The 15,512-nt window shown below is 37.2% G+C and overlaps 1 protein-coding gene across 1 annotated transcript; it reads right to left on the bottom strand.

Annotated features, from left to right (window-relative positions):
- Positions 1-409: 409 nt before the first annotated feature.
- On the bottom strand, positions 410-14,479 carry LOC107765147 (protein LEO1 homolog). The gene is made up of 12 exons (XM_016583754.2): positions 14,202-14,479; positions 12,828-13,192; positions 11,341-11,473; positions 11,071-11,253; positions 9,923-10,099; positions 8,585-8,716; positions 5,809-5,988; positions 5,591-5,722; positions 5,237-5,347; positions 4,912-5,148; positions 1,521-1,679; positions 410-695 (listed from the first exon to the last, which is right to left on the bottom strand). The coding sequence occupies exons 1-11, from the start codon at positions 14,328-14,330 to the stop codon at positions 1,548-1,550; spliced, it is 1,911 nt and encodes a 636-aa protein (XP_016439240.1). The 5' UTR covers positions 14,331-14,479; the 3' UTR covers positions 410-695; positions 1,521-1,547.
- Between the last annotated feature and the right edge of the window lie 1,033 nt (positions 14,480-15,512).

Below are 15,512 nucleotides of genomic sequence, written 5' to 3'. Positions count from 1 at the left end.
AAAAATCTTTTCACAATTATATACCTTGAAAAGTGCCAAATAGAATACAAGCACGTTCTTAGTTAAGAATACCCACTGATGTATAAACCTAGGTCGCATTTACTTTTGGCACCTTTGGTTCAGAACTCTCTTAGCAAGAACAGCAGATTACACAAGCTCAAGCTGCTCTGTTGGTTCTTTGAGGCCAGAATAAAATCAAGCTTACCAGATTTTAGTGAAGCAATTTCATATTATATTTTAAGGAGACGATTTTTAGAAGGCAAACTAAAAGAACAGAAACTGAAGGGAGGAGCAGGTGAGAATGCTTTTACTCCTCTCCTTGCCTCTTTGGTATGGTTATAGAGTAACTGCTGAATCGAACCAGGTAAAAAAAACTGCTGAACATGTAAAGAAAAGACAAACAGGAAGCTGTACTAAGTTTCAAGTTTCATCTATAAATAGGTAGCTGATAAGAAACCAGGTTATATCCATCTTAAAAAGCAATTCCAACATATTGAAAAAAACAAAAAGGTAACATCAGTTCTGCTACGGCTATTCAGCAACTTCAGCACAAGAAAGACATCTGAAAGTATAAATCTAAATAAGGTTGGTGGTGTATAATTGAACTAACATTCAGGCACTCGATGCCTCTTTTCAAGTCCCCAGGACTTCGAGCGTTCCATTCCATCATGTGACAATCTTCTGTGCAAATTTTCCTGGCAAATACAAACCCGAATCAAGAAAGGTTACGAATACATTTCAAACTTTTTATCTGAAAAATTTGCAAGGTCGCGCGCAGCTCTGTGAAAACTAGAAAAGTAGATCTCTTTAAGATGAGAATTTAGTACTCAAGATTCAAAGGAACTCTAGTTAAAAGTGGATAAAAAGATGTACACCTCGAAGAAAAGGAAGCATCAGGATTTCACCATCGTTCTTAACTCTGGTATAGAACCACATTAGCTACAGATAGAGATATTATAATACAGATATACCACTAGATTATGCTAGAACCAATATTCTACTACTACTACTACAACCACCAGAACTACTTGACCACTATGCAGCCAAAAACATTATCAATATCAAGTTATCAACAAGTTCTTCAACTTTTTACTTTGCAATTCTATCATCAATCGATCTTTGGAATGGAAAAATCTATTGCAACCAGTCTACAAATATCACCAAAAACTCCTAAACCTGACCTAATTCAATTGCTACAGCTAAACGTCAGCAACTATGCATAAAGTCCCGTAATCATTTTTTTGAGATGGTAACAAATAAAACTCCAGTAATCCTTTAACAAGAAAAACAGAACATTCAGCATATAAGCTTTCAATGGATGCAATAAAATTTTGATTTAGTAGAGCTGAAGAAAAAAGATGATTGGGGCGAAAAATTCTCTCAAGAGTAGAGAAATTTATATGCAAGATGAAAACAAAACTCAGCATGTTATACATCCATCACAAAAGAAGCCTTGACATCTTATCACAGAAGAAGCATGTCATACAGGGAGCTTAAAATGGTTCACATCCAACACTCACCTGTCTGAGATTCCATGCAATTACATCTTAGTCTTCCTCACTGTCATAAACAATTGCCATCCTGCGATGAGTTGTCGTCTTCCTTGGAGGAGATTCTTCATCCGACTCAATCCCTTTTCGCTTACTTGGTGCTGATTCCCTAGCACTTTGCTTCGGCTCCTGGCGAGTTTTGACAAAAACAAGAAAGGAAAGTGAGAGATATGAAGTAAATGATTTTAACAATCAAATTTCAGATAAGTGAATTCTTCAAACTGCATGGCATCAAAACCCTAGTTAAAGATTTAGCATACAAAACAGTGTTAATCAGCACCAGAACAAAGATTTATAACCATAATAGGGAACTCCAACAGAGAACTAGAAGGTCCCCGTCGAAAGCATATTTCTGTGATCCATCACTTTTGTACAGGTAGTATATTAACGGGGGGATGTTCTGGTTCTGAAGGTTGACGTATTAGATTGATTTCGCTGTAATCTATGTTCCTTTCCAATCTTCCCTCTTGAGTAATCAAATTATACCGGGAGTTCCCCTGATTGTTGCATTTGTTTGAATCTCAACAGGACTGATCACCAAACATGACGACCATGATTATCATGCTCGGAAGAATCAAACTTCAGAAGGGAAATTAAACAAAGGCTGCACAGAAAGAGAGTGAAACATGCAGTAAAAATATTACAAGATAGTACCATAAATGTTTTTCCATCTTCCTTTAAAATTTATAAATTCATTGATTTCATTTTATTTTTGAAAAAATCTTTTTTGATTAGAAATTAGATTCCACTTCTCTTCCACTATGCTTATCTCCCCCTTGTTTCAACCTTTGATGTCGCTGATGCTGCCTCGGCATGACCATAGGAGCACGGAACACTGAACACGCATCTTCTTCTGGCTCGCACATGGCGATCAACGGTCATTGCAGAAATCTTTGCTAATCATACTGAGATTATTCGGAAAGAGGGAAGAGGGGAGATTGGGCAAATTTATGTGCTGACAAGGAAACTGCCACTGATTGCAGTCTTTGGCTTAGGTAAATGCGATGCAACGATTTGGTAAGTTGGAGATGGTGGCAATCTGCAAGCAGTATATACAAAGAAACGGGATGATATTTGGTAGGTGAGCACAGAATTTGGATTTCGGCGATTTTTGAGTAGCACTCCAAATTCTTCATTATTGTTGAAGAACACCGAAACATCGAACTTGGAGTTCTGCCTTTCAACTTCAAGAACTTCTCCTATTCATGGAACTTGATACATTTTTCACTTTTTAAAAAGGAGGAAATTAGAGACAATTTCATAGAAAACCACACCAAACAAACTACCTAAAAAAAAGTCTACAGCCAGCCCCAAATTGGAACGCATTAAAAATTAAGAGATGAGCTCAAGTATCCTGCCTTATCAAATAATATGAGCTGAACTATCCGAGACATCAATATAGCCAACTCGTAAGAAACCTCTGTTAAGTCATATTTTTTTCTGAGCAGGTAAATTTTTTAACTCCTACATTACGTTAATCTATGTTGATTTATTGATATTCCACGCCTCAAATAACTAGACATTGCACATGACCACTAACTTCTCGAAAATGGATATTTGCACCTGCTGGCACTGACAACGGTTTACACTTTGCTTTGATTTCACCAACTTCTCCACGGAACCGATATATCTAATTTACTATTGTGCCATCCAGCGTCTCAAAAACTTCATATCCAAGCATTAGGCCCTAATCTGATAGATGAAGTGACACCAAGAGCTCACTCATACAAGTAAAATTAAGTAATGCTGACTTCTAAAAGTGGAATGGTTTAGAAACATCGAGAGGAAAACCATCTATTTCCTAGAGGCTACTATACGAACTATTTTCCAGAAAAATGTGCCTTCGCATTTAATACAGACAGCTTTAGAAACAGGCCATAAAAGCCTCGTTGCATGTTCACAAGCGACGGCAAAAAATGCAACACCAGGAACACCTCATGAGATATTCATATCTCATGAGTGATGAAAAGGCTAGCATCCATCGTCCAATATTCTTCCTCCCTTGTTAACAAATTTACCTACAATAGTCAACCTCCCTTGTTACCCATTTTGGGAGGCAGTGCGTCTTGGAGAGCATAGTGTCAGAGGCGGAGCCAGGATTTGAAGCTTATGGGTTCGGGTTCTAATCCTTTTAAGTTACTGGGTTCTAAATTAATAATTTGTACATATTCAATGGATTTTTTAAGACAAATACATGGATTGGACGAAAGCGGTTGGGTTCTGCCGAACCCGTAATCGATGGGCTAGCTCCGCCCCTGCAACAGTTAATTAAAAGTTTGATATGGTTACTCTTTTTCTCTTCTTCTTTTTTTGGCAAGAGTAATATCCGAGCCAACTTGTGTATGCCTCAACTAAGCTATTGGGTACCTGCTACACACCAAGGCTAAGGCTGATAGGAAGAGTCACCTAGAGTCAGCTCTGCGGGGATTCGAACCTTGGTTCCCAAAGTTGGTCCTCCTGGTCTCCAGCCCTTCTATCGTTATGCCATCCGTTAGTTATGTTTGGTAAAATTATTCTATGGCGCACTTTTATTGTTCATTAGCAAAATAAACTTTCAAATTGAAATTCCACATGTTAAATAAGCGAGCAAGAGAGAATTTCTTCAAAATCTCTACCAAGAAGTATTGCTTTATAAGCATAAGAGTTCTTTTAAGCTAAAAGTACTTATCGCTGTTAATCTAACACAATAATTAGTATTTTCTAAAAATTTGAAGAAGAATAAGGTAGATAAGTTAATTATCTGTTCCAAAATTCGAGCTGGCAGCTTTGTAGCTTTTGTCCTGCTCCTAGATATTTAATTTAATACGACATAACAAGTTTCACACTTCAGACAATCTTATCTCAAAATTACTACACTGGCAGCACACAAAATAACCAGATATTGCAGCTGATAGCTTGTAGTGCCACCAATTTACTGCACAAGGGATACAGCAAGGAGCCCACGTGGTCTTGAAAGTCTCATTAGCATATCTAGCAAACATTAGGTCAATATCTTGCTAAGCCACTCCAGCATCTATAAGGAATCCTTACCCTGATTAACATGTTTATAAAACTATCCTCAATATTTTACTAAGCAAACATCTGACTCTGCTGCCCAGGAAAATGGCACGCAAAGTCAAACACTATATGCATCTGGCTGAACCATCTCATTGATTTATATGAGAAGGCCTATGTGTCTGGAAAGATTACAGCAGTTCTGGCACGGCAGTTTACAAACTAGCAGATTAAGAAATACCCTCAAAAGTATAGAGAACTTTCCAGTAAAAGTTTAAACTTCTCGCAATTACCTATTTATTAAACGCAATACATGATCAAAAAGGTTCAGATGGGATTTACTGGACAATGAAGATCAGTTTCCTACCTCAGCCTCCTCTTCTGACTCTTCATATGCCTCTTCCTCCTCGCCCTGATCACGCTCTTCCTCTTCTTCATATTCCTGCTCCTCCTGCACATCCCTTCTACGTGGGGGAGACCTCTCTTCTTCCTCTTCCTCCTCTTCAGTTTCATACTCAGACTCCTCCTTCTCACTATCTTCAAAATCAATAGGGCGCCGAGAATGTTTTGAAGCAGACAATGATGTTTGTCTAGGAATATCTTTCTGACCAAGGGGAAAATCTTCATGTTAGCTGAAAGAAGTAGCAAAGAAAATAAGGGGAAATTTCTTTAATTCTACAAGACTTCTGCACCTTTTTTGCATTAATGATTCGTTTCTCAGCTTGAGCTTCCATTTCTAGATCTTCCTCAAAGCGACGTCGAGCAGCAGACCGTCGAGAGTCATAGTAATCAGTATCCTCTTCCTGATAATGAGAGAAAATTCCAATAGGCAGATATCAAGATAGATCAGAGTGGCAATTCTTCTAAGGAATGCCGAGCAGTTCAACTAATGTCTCCCACAAGGCAACACCCATATAAACACTGAATCATGTGAACATATAATACATCCACTTCAAAGAAAGCAGGGATCAGGAGGTTTCTATGCACAATGCCACTGTATAATGCTTCCTACAATATGTATGGTAGATGAAAATAGAAAACCTTACCTCCTCAAGCGCATCCTCTAAGAAACCAGGAGAGAGTTGGCGCTCCCTACGTACAGCAGGCATGTATTTACGGCTGACCTTCTCCTTTTTCCGGTTGAGGATTACATTTGCTCTTATTGTTTGGCTTTCAGCCTTCATAGACAAAAGGAATGTCAAAGTCAACTTATCAGCTATAACATAACAAAAGCAAAACATAATCCATTACTCATCAATTTTACCTTTTCCTTTTGCTCTTTCTCCCTCTCAGGGTCAATGTCAGTGAAACAGTTCTTCACTTTGTATACCTTCTTATGACGTGAATCAACAAGGGCAGTCAATAAACGGTGAGAGTTTGATGTCAAGGATGAAGGCATAAACCTCATCTTTCTTAAAATTCTCCCTTGCGATTGTAGTATTCCCTGCGAGTTAAGTGTTTATGCTAGGGATCACTGGGTAATAAACGTCATAAATTACAGACTTTTGGAATGAAGACAAAAAGGTAAACAGTATTCAACCTAATATGATCATCAAGATCAATTGCAGCAAATGCTTATATTTGCACGTCATAGGCGTCAATCTAATCACAATAGGAGTATGTAAGCTGATCTCACACTTAATACTACCTCACTGAAATTGGAATAGCCTCCAGCTTCTGATTCACTTAATCTTTGATAGGATATAGCAATAGCAAAAATATAAAAGAATCAATTGATAACTAGCAAATGAATGCCATTGCTAGCCAAAACATTTTAATGGTAGTCTTCATTGAAAATAAAGAAGCAGGATGGGGTCATTGATAACACCTTAAGGGCTCGTTTGGTACGAGGGATAAGGGATAATTAATCCCGGGATTAAATTTGAGATGAGTTTATCCCATATTTGGTTGGGATAAAATCGTGGTATAACTAATCCCGGGATTAGTTATCCCGGGATTATAGTATTTTTTTATCCCTATGGGAGGGTGGGATAATTAATCCCAGGATAACTAACCCCGGAATAATTAATCATGGGATAACTTGTTTCCCAACCAAACGACCCCTAAAAGTACACCAGCACCAAGAAGTAAGTCTTGTTTGTGGAATGCAGGAGATGACAGGATCATAATCCATGGACAAAGGAATTGAATTAAAATGGGATATCCAGTCTGTAGCTCCATTGGGCATTTAATTTGAAATATGAGAAAATTTTCCTACTCAAATTCCCTTGGCACAGTTCCATCTTTTGCGTTCAAAAGTTGTATCATGTAATTTAACCAATTGATTTCCCAACCAACTAATGTTGTATTTTCGCCACAAATTTGACAACGGTCATCAAAATTCAACATGTTTCTTTAAGACCTTTCGATAGTCAGGCAACATCCATCATATTTCCCTTGAGAAACTTGCAGCAACTTCAGGCATTTTTCCTATACGTAAAGTACAGCAAATAATGGAAGGAAAAAGTACTAAAATTGTTGACCCAGAAAAAGTACCCCTTCCATCCTTTTCACATCACAGTATGTGAATGGAAACAAAGTTTAAGATGTTACTTTGACATATGAATTACACATTTTACCCACATTGATTGAGGGAATGGGCTGTAATTTCCTCATATGGACAGTCCCCATCTCATGGCTAGTTTTTGAGATTGAGTTAGGCATGGTACCAAAGCTTAACCATGCTGTTGTGTTTCTCAATACTGCACCCCAAGTTTTTTATTGACCGAGAAAACCCAAGGGACAGTGATGCACGGTTTAAAACTCGGTCGAGCCAGCCCCTCTACCCTTCTCCACTTAAATACCAGGACTATGATAGGGTTCAAAACAGTGATGTGTGCCTAACCCACACATCACGCGCTGCTCTTACCACTAGACCAAAGCCTTAGGGGAATAGTGAAGCTCCATGTAATGTTATACACTTATACTCACTCCAGATGTCCAATCTTGGCCAGCGACTAGGTGTTAGAGTGTTCCACATAAGTTGAATGAATAAATTGTTGTCTCCTTGTATGATCTTGGACAATTCTAACTTCATGAGCTAACTTTTAAGGTTGAGTCCCCCAACGTACATTTTCTTTACAATATTAGTTGGTACTCAAAGAAGTATTAATGTATTGAGTGGGAGTTAGTTTGATAGAGAAAAATATCACTATCATAGTTTTAAATTTGAATAGTTAAATGGCTGTAAATTCTTCAAAGTCGTGTAAGTTGTATAGAAGAAAAAAAATAATTGAATGATATCCAAGACATCCCAATATAGAAAAAGCCCATAAATTGGGACGGAATGAAACGGATGGAGACATGCAGCCAAGCTTCCTCCGAAAGGGATAAAAATCACAGGTTGAGGGAGGAGACTGATCTGGCGAAAAAGTAAAGAGGAAAGGAGTCTTCCGGTGGTGAAGGAAAGATGAGCAATCTGGGATGGAAGGAATCTGTGGACGGATAAAGAGACAACCAGGTAGGGAAGGAGGGAAGAGAGAACGGGGACGAGGAAAGTGGGGAAGGTGATCAGAACTGGGGTTAAGGAAAGTCACCAGAGTAGGACCAGTACCGCAGAATGGAGCAGGGAAAAGATGGTTACTGTCTGCTGCTAGGTTTGACAGGAGGAGGAAGGACAGAGATGGGCAGAGAGTGTTTGCTTAACTTGTTGATGCTAGAGGAATAAATATTCATTTTGATTTTAAACCTCATAATCTACTTACCCCCACCCCACACACACACACAAGCAAGACAGTCCAGAATCCAGATATCAGTCAATTACTAATCCTATTATCTATGAAGCCCGAAGTACAATTTCCTAATTAATACGGAGTAAAAATTACTACTGCATATTTTAATCTCCTACAAATCATCCAGTGATTAAACAAACTGTGAGAACCTCATAAGGCTAAACTGTTACAAGTTCTTTCTTTTTGGTGAATCTATGAGTGTATATCTGCTGTTTTGACGAAAGGATCACTATGTTCCCTGAAATTCCCATCCCACGTTACTAGGATTGTGCATCACATATGAGAAGTGACAACAGACATGAGATTCACCTTTCCGTGTCTTAGAAACAGGTGGGCTTGATCATGCTGGGCATCTTGCACAGATATGTCCAGAACTTCATTTCCAATCATTAATTGTACACTGCCATCAGACCATTCCACAAAGCGTGCATTGCTTTCTACCTACATATAGAAACATTCATTCAGTCAGTACGAACAAATGCTAAATGAATGAGAAATTTTCTCATTGATCTTTGAATCCATACGATATTAAAGTGATCACAAAGTTACACAAATGAGATAAATAACGAACAAGCTGTCCAGCTTCTTGAGTTATTCCAAAATACACATCAGCAATATTTGACAGCACAGCAAAAATGTTAAAGCCAAGATAGCCTACTAATATTTTACAAAGATAAGAAATATAACCAATTAAATAATTACCTCCTTTTCTAGATTTCATGTTCATTTGATGTTACCTTATGTCTTCTGTTTCTTTTCTTCTTTTTTTTCCCTTTTCCCTTTTCCCTTGTCATTATTCATCTTTCCTTCCACTAACATTTTAATTGTTTTAATTATGTGGAATAAACTTCAGAAAAACAAAATTTCCCTTTTTTGTAAAAGAAAAAATACCAGTCAACACCAAGCGGATGAGCTTAACTTACAGTAATATCTGATGAATCAAGCTATGCAACGTAAACAAGCGTAAAGTTGCTTATTTCATCAGGACACCCAGAGACATGATCTGATTTTCTGAAACCACACCACAGCATATAAATATAACAGAGTTTATTCAAAGATTCACTTGCGTATTTTGCTAGGGTTTTTAACTTCCCTCCATCAGACAATGTTATTAACTAAGCAAATTCGCTTATTAGTTGCAGATTCTTCTGTCACAGAAACATCATCTTCAACATAATGTATTAAATATTCATTTGAATTTGATAACACCATTTCGATGACGTGATGTTTACCTGATGTACCTTATGTCTTCTGGTCTGTTTTCTTTTTTCCCTTTCCCTTGTCATTATTCATGTTTCCTTCTCCCAATTGTTTGATTCAGTTCCTATAATCAAGGAATAACACCACTACGATTTTTAATTGCTTTAATTATGTGAATAGACTTTGTTTAATAAGGTGAATTATGTAGAATAACTTCAGAACTACAAAATTTTCCCTTTTTCTTAAAGAAATATGTCCCCTATCAGCATCAGACAACGCCATGCCAACGATCTTAAAAGCTTAAATTAATATCTGATGAATCAAAGAATGTGCAAAAGGAGAAACGGAAAAAACTTGCTTATTTCATCAGGAAAATCAGAGATAGATCTGCTTTTCTGATCCATGCCAGGCATATAGATACAACCAAGTTAGTTACAATTCACTTACAGTTGTTGTTCCATCGGGCTTTTTAACTTTCCTCCATCGAACAATGTTGTTAACTAAGCTGATGCGTTTCTTAGATCCAGATTCATCAGTCACAAAGACGTCCTCTTCAACATATGTCGCTGGATCAAAGGGCTTAGGATCAATGCCCATTATGTTAGAAACCTTGATCATGTTCATCTGCATTATAAGAAAGTCAATGAGTAAAACTTTTTTCAATCATTAAAGGTTCCAGGGGTCGACAGAAAAGGCAGCAACAACACTGACCAGCATGAATGAAGTTTTCAATATTTGACAACCCCACATGAGCCATAGCATCAAATGGATCAACTGAACTTGCTTGTGTAAAAGAAATAACTGGACTAAAGTTTAGTCCGATTGAAAGTTCTTTTCCCAATAAAAACTTAAAATCTGTTTAAGGTTCTCAGAGGATAAGCCATGATATAACATTCTTGGATCTAAAGAATCCATGTGATAAATTGGATGCTTACATATGGGAGGAAAATAATTTATTAGCTTTACAACAAAAGACTAAGTTGTGACGAAGACTTAGTTGTTGTTGTTAAACTTGCATTAGTACGGTATTTCCGTATTTGCAAAAAGTCTTTCCAGTGACTAGTCTATTCTCATCCTTTCGACACAATGATTCCCCCTATTCATTCGTTCTCTGATCAAGCTTTTGATAACTTCAAGCCCAAAAGGTTTCAAAAGAAAAAGTAGTTAAAATACCATGAGTGAGATTTCTTCTTTTCCCCCCTTCTCTATCACAGATGATAGAATTAGAAGATGCTGATGGTAATGATGTACTGAGAAATATAAAAGACGTGTGTGTTCCACTAGTTAGTCTAGATATGAATGATTCGGGAAAATTTCGTGCAATACAGTCTGCAAAAATGGACCTACAAATTTAAGTTGACTGGACTTCTGAACCTTCTCAGAAAAGATGATCAAGCTTCTCTAAAGCTAATCGGTAAATGTAAACTACCAAGAGCATCATAGAAAAAACTACAACCACTGAGCAATATCAACCAAGTTTTCTTATTATTCAAAATTTAGCTGCAAACTGATGCAACCAAAAGGGAAAAATAAAAGGAACAAACATGAAAAAAAAGTTCTGAATTAGGTTAGAAGTAACAAGAAAGAATACTGGCCTTATCTGAATAAGCTGGAGGTGGACGCAATGGAATCTCCAGCTCTAATGGGGGCCCAACTGGTTTTTCCTTAGTTTTAGATTCCACTTGCTCTTCTTCAGACTCGTATCCGCCGTCATCTTCAGGTATAATATCTTCTGGCCTCACTTTCCCATAGCTAGTTTCTTCTTCCATAGGAGATATCTGCAATGGAAATATTTTTAAACTCATAAGTGGTACCGCAGAAGAACTAAAGTTGAAGAGCACTGCTCATTTAGCACTTATACAAACATTTTGCTCCTCATCAATTTGATCCTGAACAACATAATCAGCCTCTTCTTCATCCTCTGAATCCCCAAATACATCACGAATCTCTGGGGCAGAGGATATGTGAGCCTCATCTTTCTCTTCCCCAGGGGACTTGCTGCAAAACAAAAAATCACTGTGTTCAAAATCTTTGGGATGCAACAAAACAACATCAAAAGATAATTCCTTTTCTCCACGATAAGAAATCAAAATTTCACTGACCAACTTATGTAACCAAACCTTTTACGTCTGGGTTTTTTACAATTTGTCCATGTATGTGATAATATTTCAGAGTGATATGAGGGATTTACAACTCAAGCACAATCTGCCACCATGTAGTTGTCATCCATCAAGTAGATTGCTTAGAAGTAATTGATGTGCCAACTTCAAATTCAATAAGCAGATAGTCTGTCCAGATGTCTTACAAACTTACCTTTTGGAAACCCATACGCTTGAGAAATAAAACAAAGGCTATTGTCAACTGTCAAACTTGCAAGACTGTAGTTCTTGAGAACCTTTTTTCTTTACATATAAGTGTTGTAGTTCTTGAATTCTAAACGCCAAACTGAAGTTCTACACCAGTTACTCAAACCCTCGCGGGAACCACTCAACCCGTGGAGCAACCATTAGGATCCAGGCTTTTCCTGTTAATTTTATGGTTAAGGTGGTTTGGCAGTTTTCCCTCTTCATTCCTATGGCTTAAAGGAAGCAAACTGGATTAAAATGCTCAGGTATGAGCACAAGCAACTTTAATTTGTTAGGACTTTCATAGATAAGTAAACTAAGAAAAAGTGAGAACAGAGGTTGCAGGATAGAATTAAGGTGTAGAATGTTCAAAAGGCAAATCATGACTAATGTACAAATATGAAGAGAAGGCAAGATCAAATATTTTGTTTAGATGAAATTCCGTTCCATGCATGGTAGTGGAAACTTAACTTTGATAGGACTCGTCATTGGATTTAGAATCACAAAAGGATGGAGAGAGATTGAGAAAACTATTGCCGATGCCATTATCCAAGATACCTTTTCTTTCAATCTAGTGGTTCCCTTTCAAAAATAACTTTTATCAAAATTGCACACTCCTTGTCACATTGAACATATACACAATTGAGATAGTAAGACTTTGCAAAATGCTCCTATAACGAGCCAAAAATGCAAGCAATTCCACATGATTATTGAGTTTTGTTGTCTCAAACATACACCTAGTACGCCACTAGATCCTTGGAGTATAAAAGTTTGATTAGCACGCAAAGTAAAACAGCATTTCTGCCAGTACATGTACTCGAGTGATGAGAGTAAAAAGAGAGTGGGCACACTTTACAATCCAAATGATCAACAACTTGAACCATGGGCTGGTGATGAAAGAGAGCAGAACATGTCTGTACATTCTCCAAAGCAAAAAACATCTAGAAGAAAAAGGGAAAAAAAAAAAGAAAAGAAGTGGAGAGAGGAAGGAACAGGCAACCAATTACCTTGGACTTCTTGCTTGATTTACTTCCTCGTCTTCATTGTCACCAAATCGGTTTTCCTCAGATCTTTCTGATTCACTGTCAATTACTTCCCTCCTCCTACTAGTCACTACTCTTTGACCATATTCTTCTTTTTCATCACTCTCTGAGTCTCTTCCTTCACTTTCTACCCTTTGATCACCAACCTCTATTTCCTGAGAACTCTGATCTCTTTCACCCTCACTCTCTCCTTGACCAGGATCAACATCTTGCATTTCACCTTCACTCTCCATCTCAGCCTCCCCTTGGCCTTCCACTTCTACTTCTCCTTCACCTTCAACATCAGCTTCACCTTCTCCTTCTGGCTCCAGCCCTCCATCCCCATCATCCTGAAGACGAAATAATCGCACAAGAACAGTTTCAAAGTCCGAAATGTTTATGTGACCAGACATAAATAAGAATGAAGAATGCGAATTCCAATTCCCAAGAAGCAAAGCTTACATCGATTGAAATTCTGAAGCTTTCTTTTCTTTTAACCAATACATTAACATATATCATGTCAGATCACTTCAAGAAACATCATCGAGTAGAGGGTGAAAGACAGAATTTTAAAAAATTAAAGCAATCAAACTAAACTACTATGTCCCAACAAATCTTCATATGCTACAGCTACAAATAATGCCAATGCATGTATCAATGACGATACAAAAAATGTTCCCTAGTCCTCATAATTTAAATAGGATTTCTTGTACGTACTCATTTTAGGAAATCCAACTTTATCTTGAAAGTAGCATACATTTCAACATTCCCTCGGATGGCATGCCATAGAACAAGCCACTTCGTTCAAACCACTGAGCTGACTATACACATTCAAAAATATCAACTAAAGAGGACCGCAACTCATCAAGACTCTCTTTCCTGCTTTTTTGCTCGAAAAAATACTCCCTCCATTACCGTTTAACGTGACCTATTCCCTTTTTAGAAGGTTCCAAAAAGAAAAGCCTCTTTCTAAATTTGAAAATAATTTTACTGAACCTACCCATTTTATGCATAATAACAAACTTTTATATCTGAAGTCTAATAGCCAACGGCATTTTTAAACCACAAGTTTTAAAAGTATTCCTTTATTTCTTAAATTCTTGCGTTCCTCAAATAGGTTCACAAATAAATATACACGATGACCAATTGAAATGAAGGGAGTAGTTGGATTCAACCAGCTTGAAATCATTCTTCCACACGTTAAACAATAAATATAAACGATGATGGCCAATTAGGGCCAAATTAACACTTCAGCGAAAAATCAAACAAAACCATATCACATTAATTAATTAACAAAAATTTTAAAAAGAAAGAAGAAGTTGATGAATCAGAAGAGGGGATTGAGATAAAAATTCGAACCGAAGCGTAATCGGGTTGACGGTTGGATTCGTGTTCGGATTCAACCTCCTCCTCCTCTTCTTCTTCTTCTTCGGATTGGTCTCCGAATAGGTTTTGCATCATCTGATGCCTCTTCTCTTCTCCCACCATCGCTCCTCTTTGCTCTCTTCTTCCTCTTTGCTTTACTCTCTCTTTTTCTCTTCAATTCGGTGTTTTTTTGGCCTTTTTCTGAGTTGCTGATACTGTTTTGTAACGCCTCTTAGAAACTGTGAAGCTGGGTAATATCACACCTGTATTCGAAGTTTTTACTAAACGGACTGCCTGTTAGGTTTAAAATATGATAAGCCAATGAGAAAATACATACGAAATAATTGCTATGAAATATAGCTTAAAGTACCAATATAGAATAAGTAAAAACAAGTTAAAAAATATAGAAAGAACAGAGGAGAGAGTCCTATTTCTTATTAAATTGTGTGTATGCATGAAAAGTGAAGAAAAATATGTCGAATATGTCATTAAGCATAAAAATATGTCATTGAATATGTTATTAAGCATTTGAAAAGATCACGAAGTAAGAGTAGATATCCACCATAATTTGATTTTTCTTATAGCAGTCCCTCTTTGATGTTCATAGATAATGTGTCTCGTTAAAACCTTATTAGGAAAAAAACCAATGGGAAAAAAAATTCTAGTGAAGGAAAAATAGTACACATGTTTAGAAATAGGCATTTTGGTTGACTCGTTAAAAATTTTGTAAGAAAAACCAAGTGGGACAAAAACTTATACGGGAAAAAGAGTACAACGCATATTAACTCCCCCGATGAGAGCATCAATTCACATCGTTGAGCCTTCGCATCCCAATCTTGTACACTAGTTTCTTGAAGGTTGACGTCGGTAGAGATTTGGTGAACAAATCAGCCATATTATCACTTGAACGGATCTGTTGCATATTGATATCACCGTTCTTTTGAATATTATGTGTGAAAAATAACTTTGGTGAAATGTGCTTTGTCATATCCCCTTTTATGAATCCTCCATTCAATTGGGTTATGCATGCTCCATTGTCTTCATACAAAAATGTGGGTAGTTTGTCACATTCCAAAACCACATTTGTCTCGAATAAGATGTATTATAGACCTCAATCATACACATTCTCGACTTGTTTCGTGAATAGCAATTATCTCAGCATGATTAGATGAAGTAGTCATGATTGATAAATACCCAGCATCGGCATAACGAACAAGATCGGGACTGCAATCATTGCCATAAAATAATCCCACATCGATAGTCCCTTTTAGATACAACAATATGTGTTTGATTCCATTCCAATGT

The sequence above is a fragment of the Nicotiana tabacum genome, chromosome 4 (assembly GCF_000715075.1).
Source record: "Nicotiana tabacum cultivar K326 chromosome 4, ASM71507v2, whole genome shotgun sequence".
In the NCBI taxonomy this organism is placed as follows: domain Eukaryota; kingdom Viridiplantae; phylum Streptophyta; class Magnoliopsida; order Solanales; family Solanaceae; genus Nicotiana; species Nicotiana tabacum.
The sequence above is the reverse complement of the archived record's forward strand: the minus strand, read 5'-3'. Positions and strand labels throughout refer to the sequence as shown.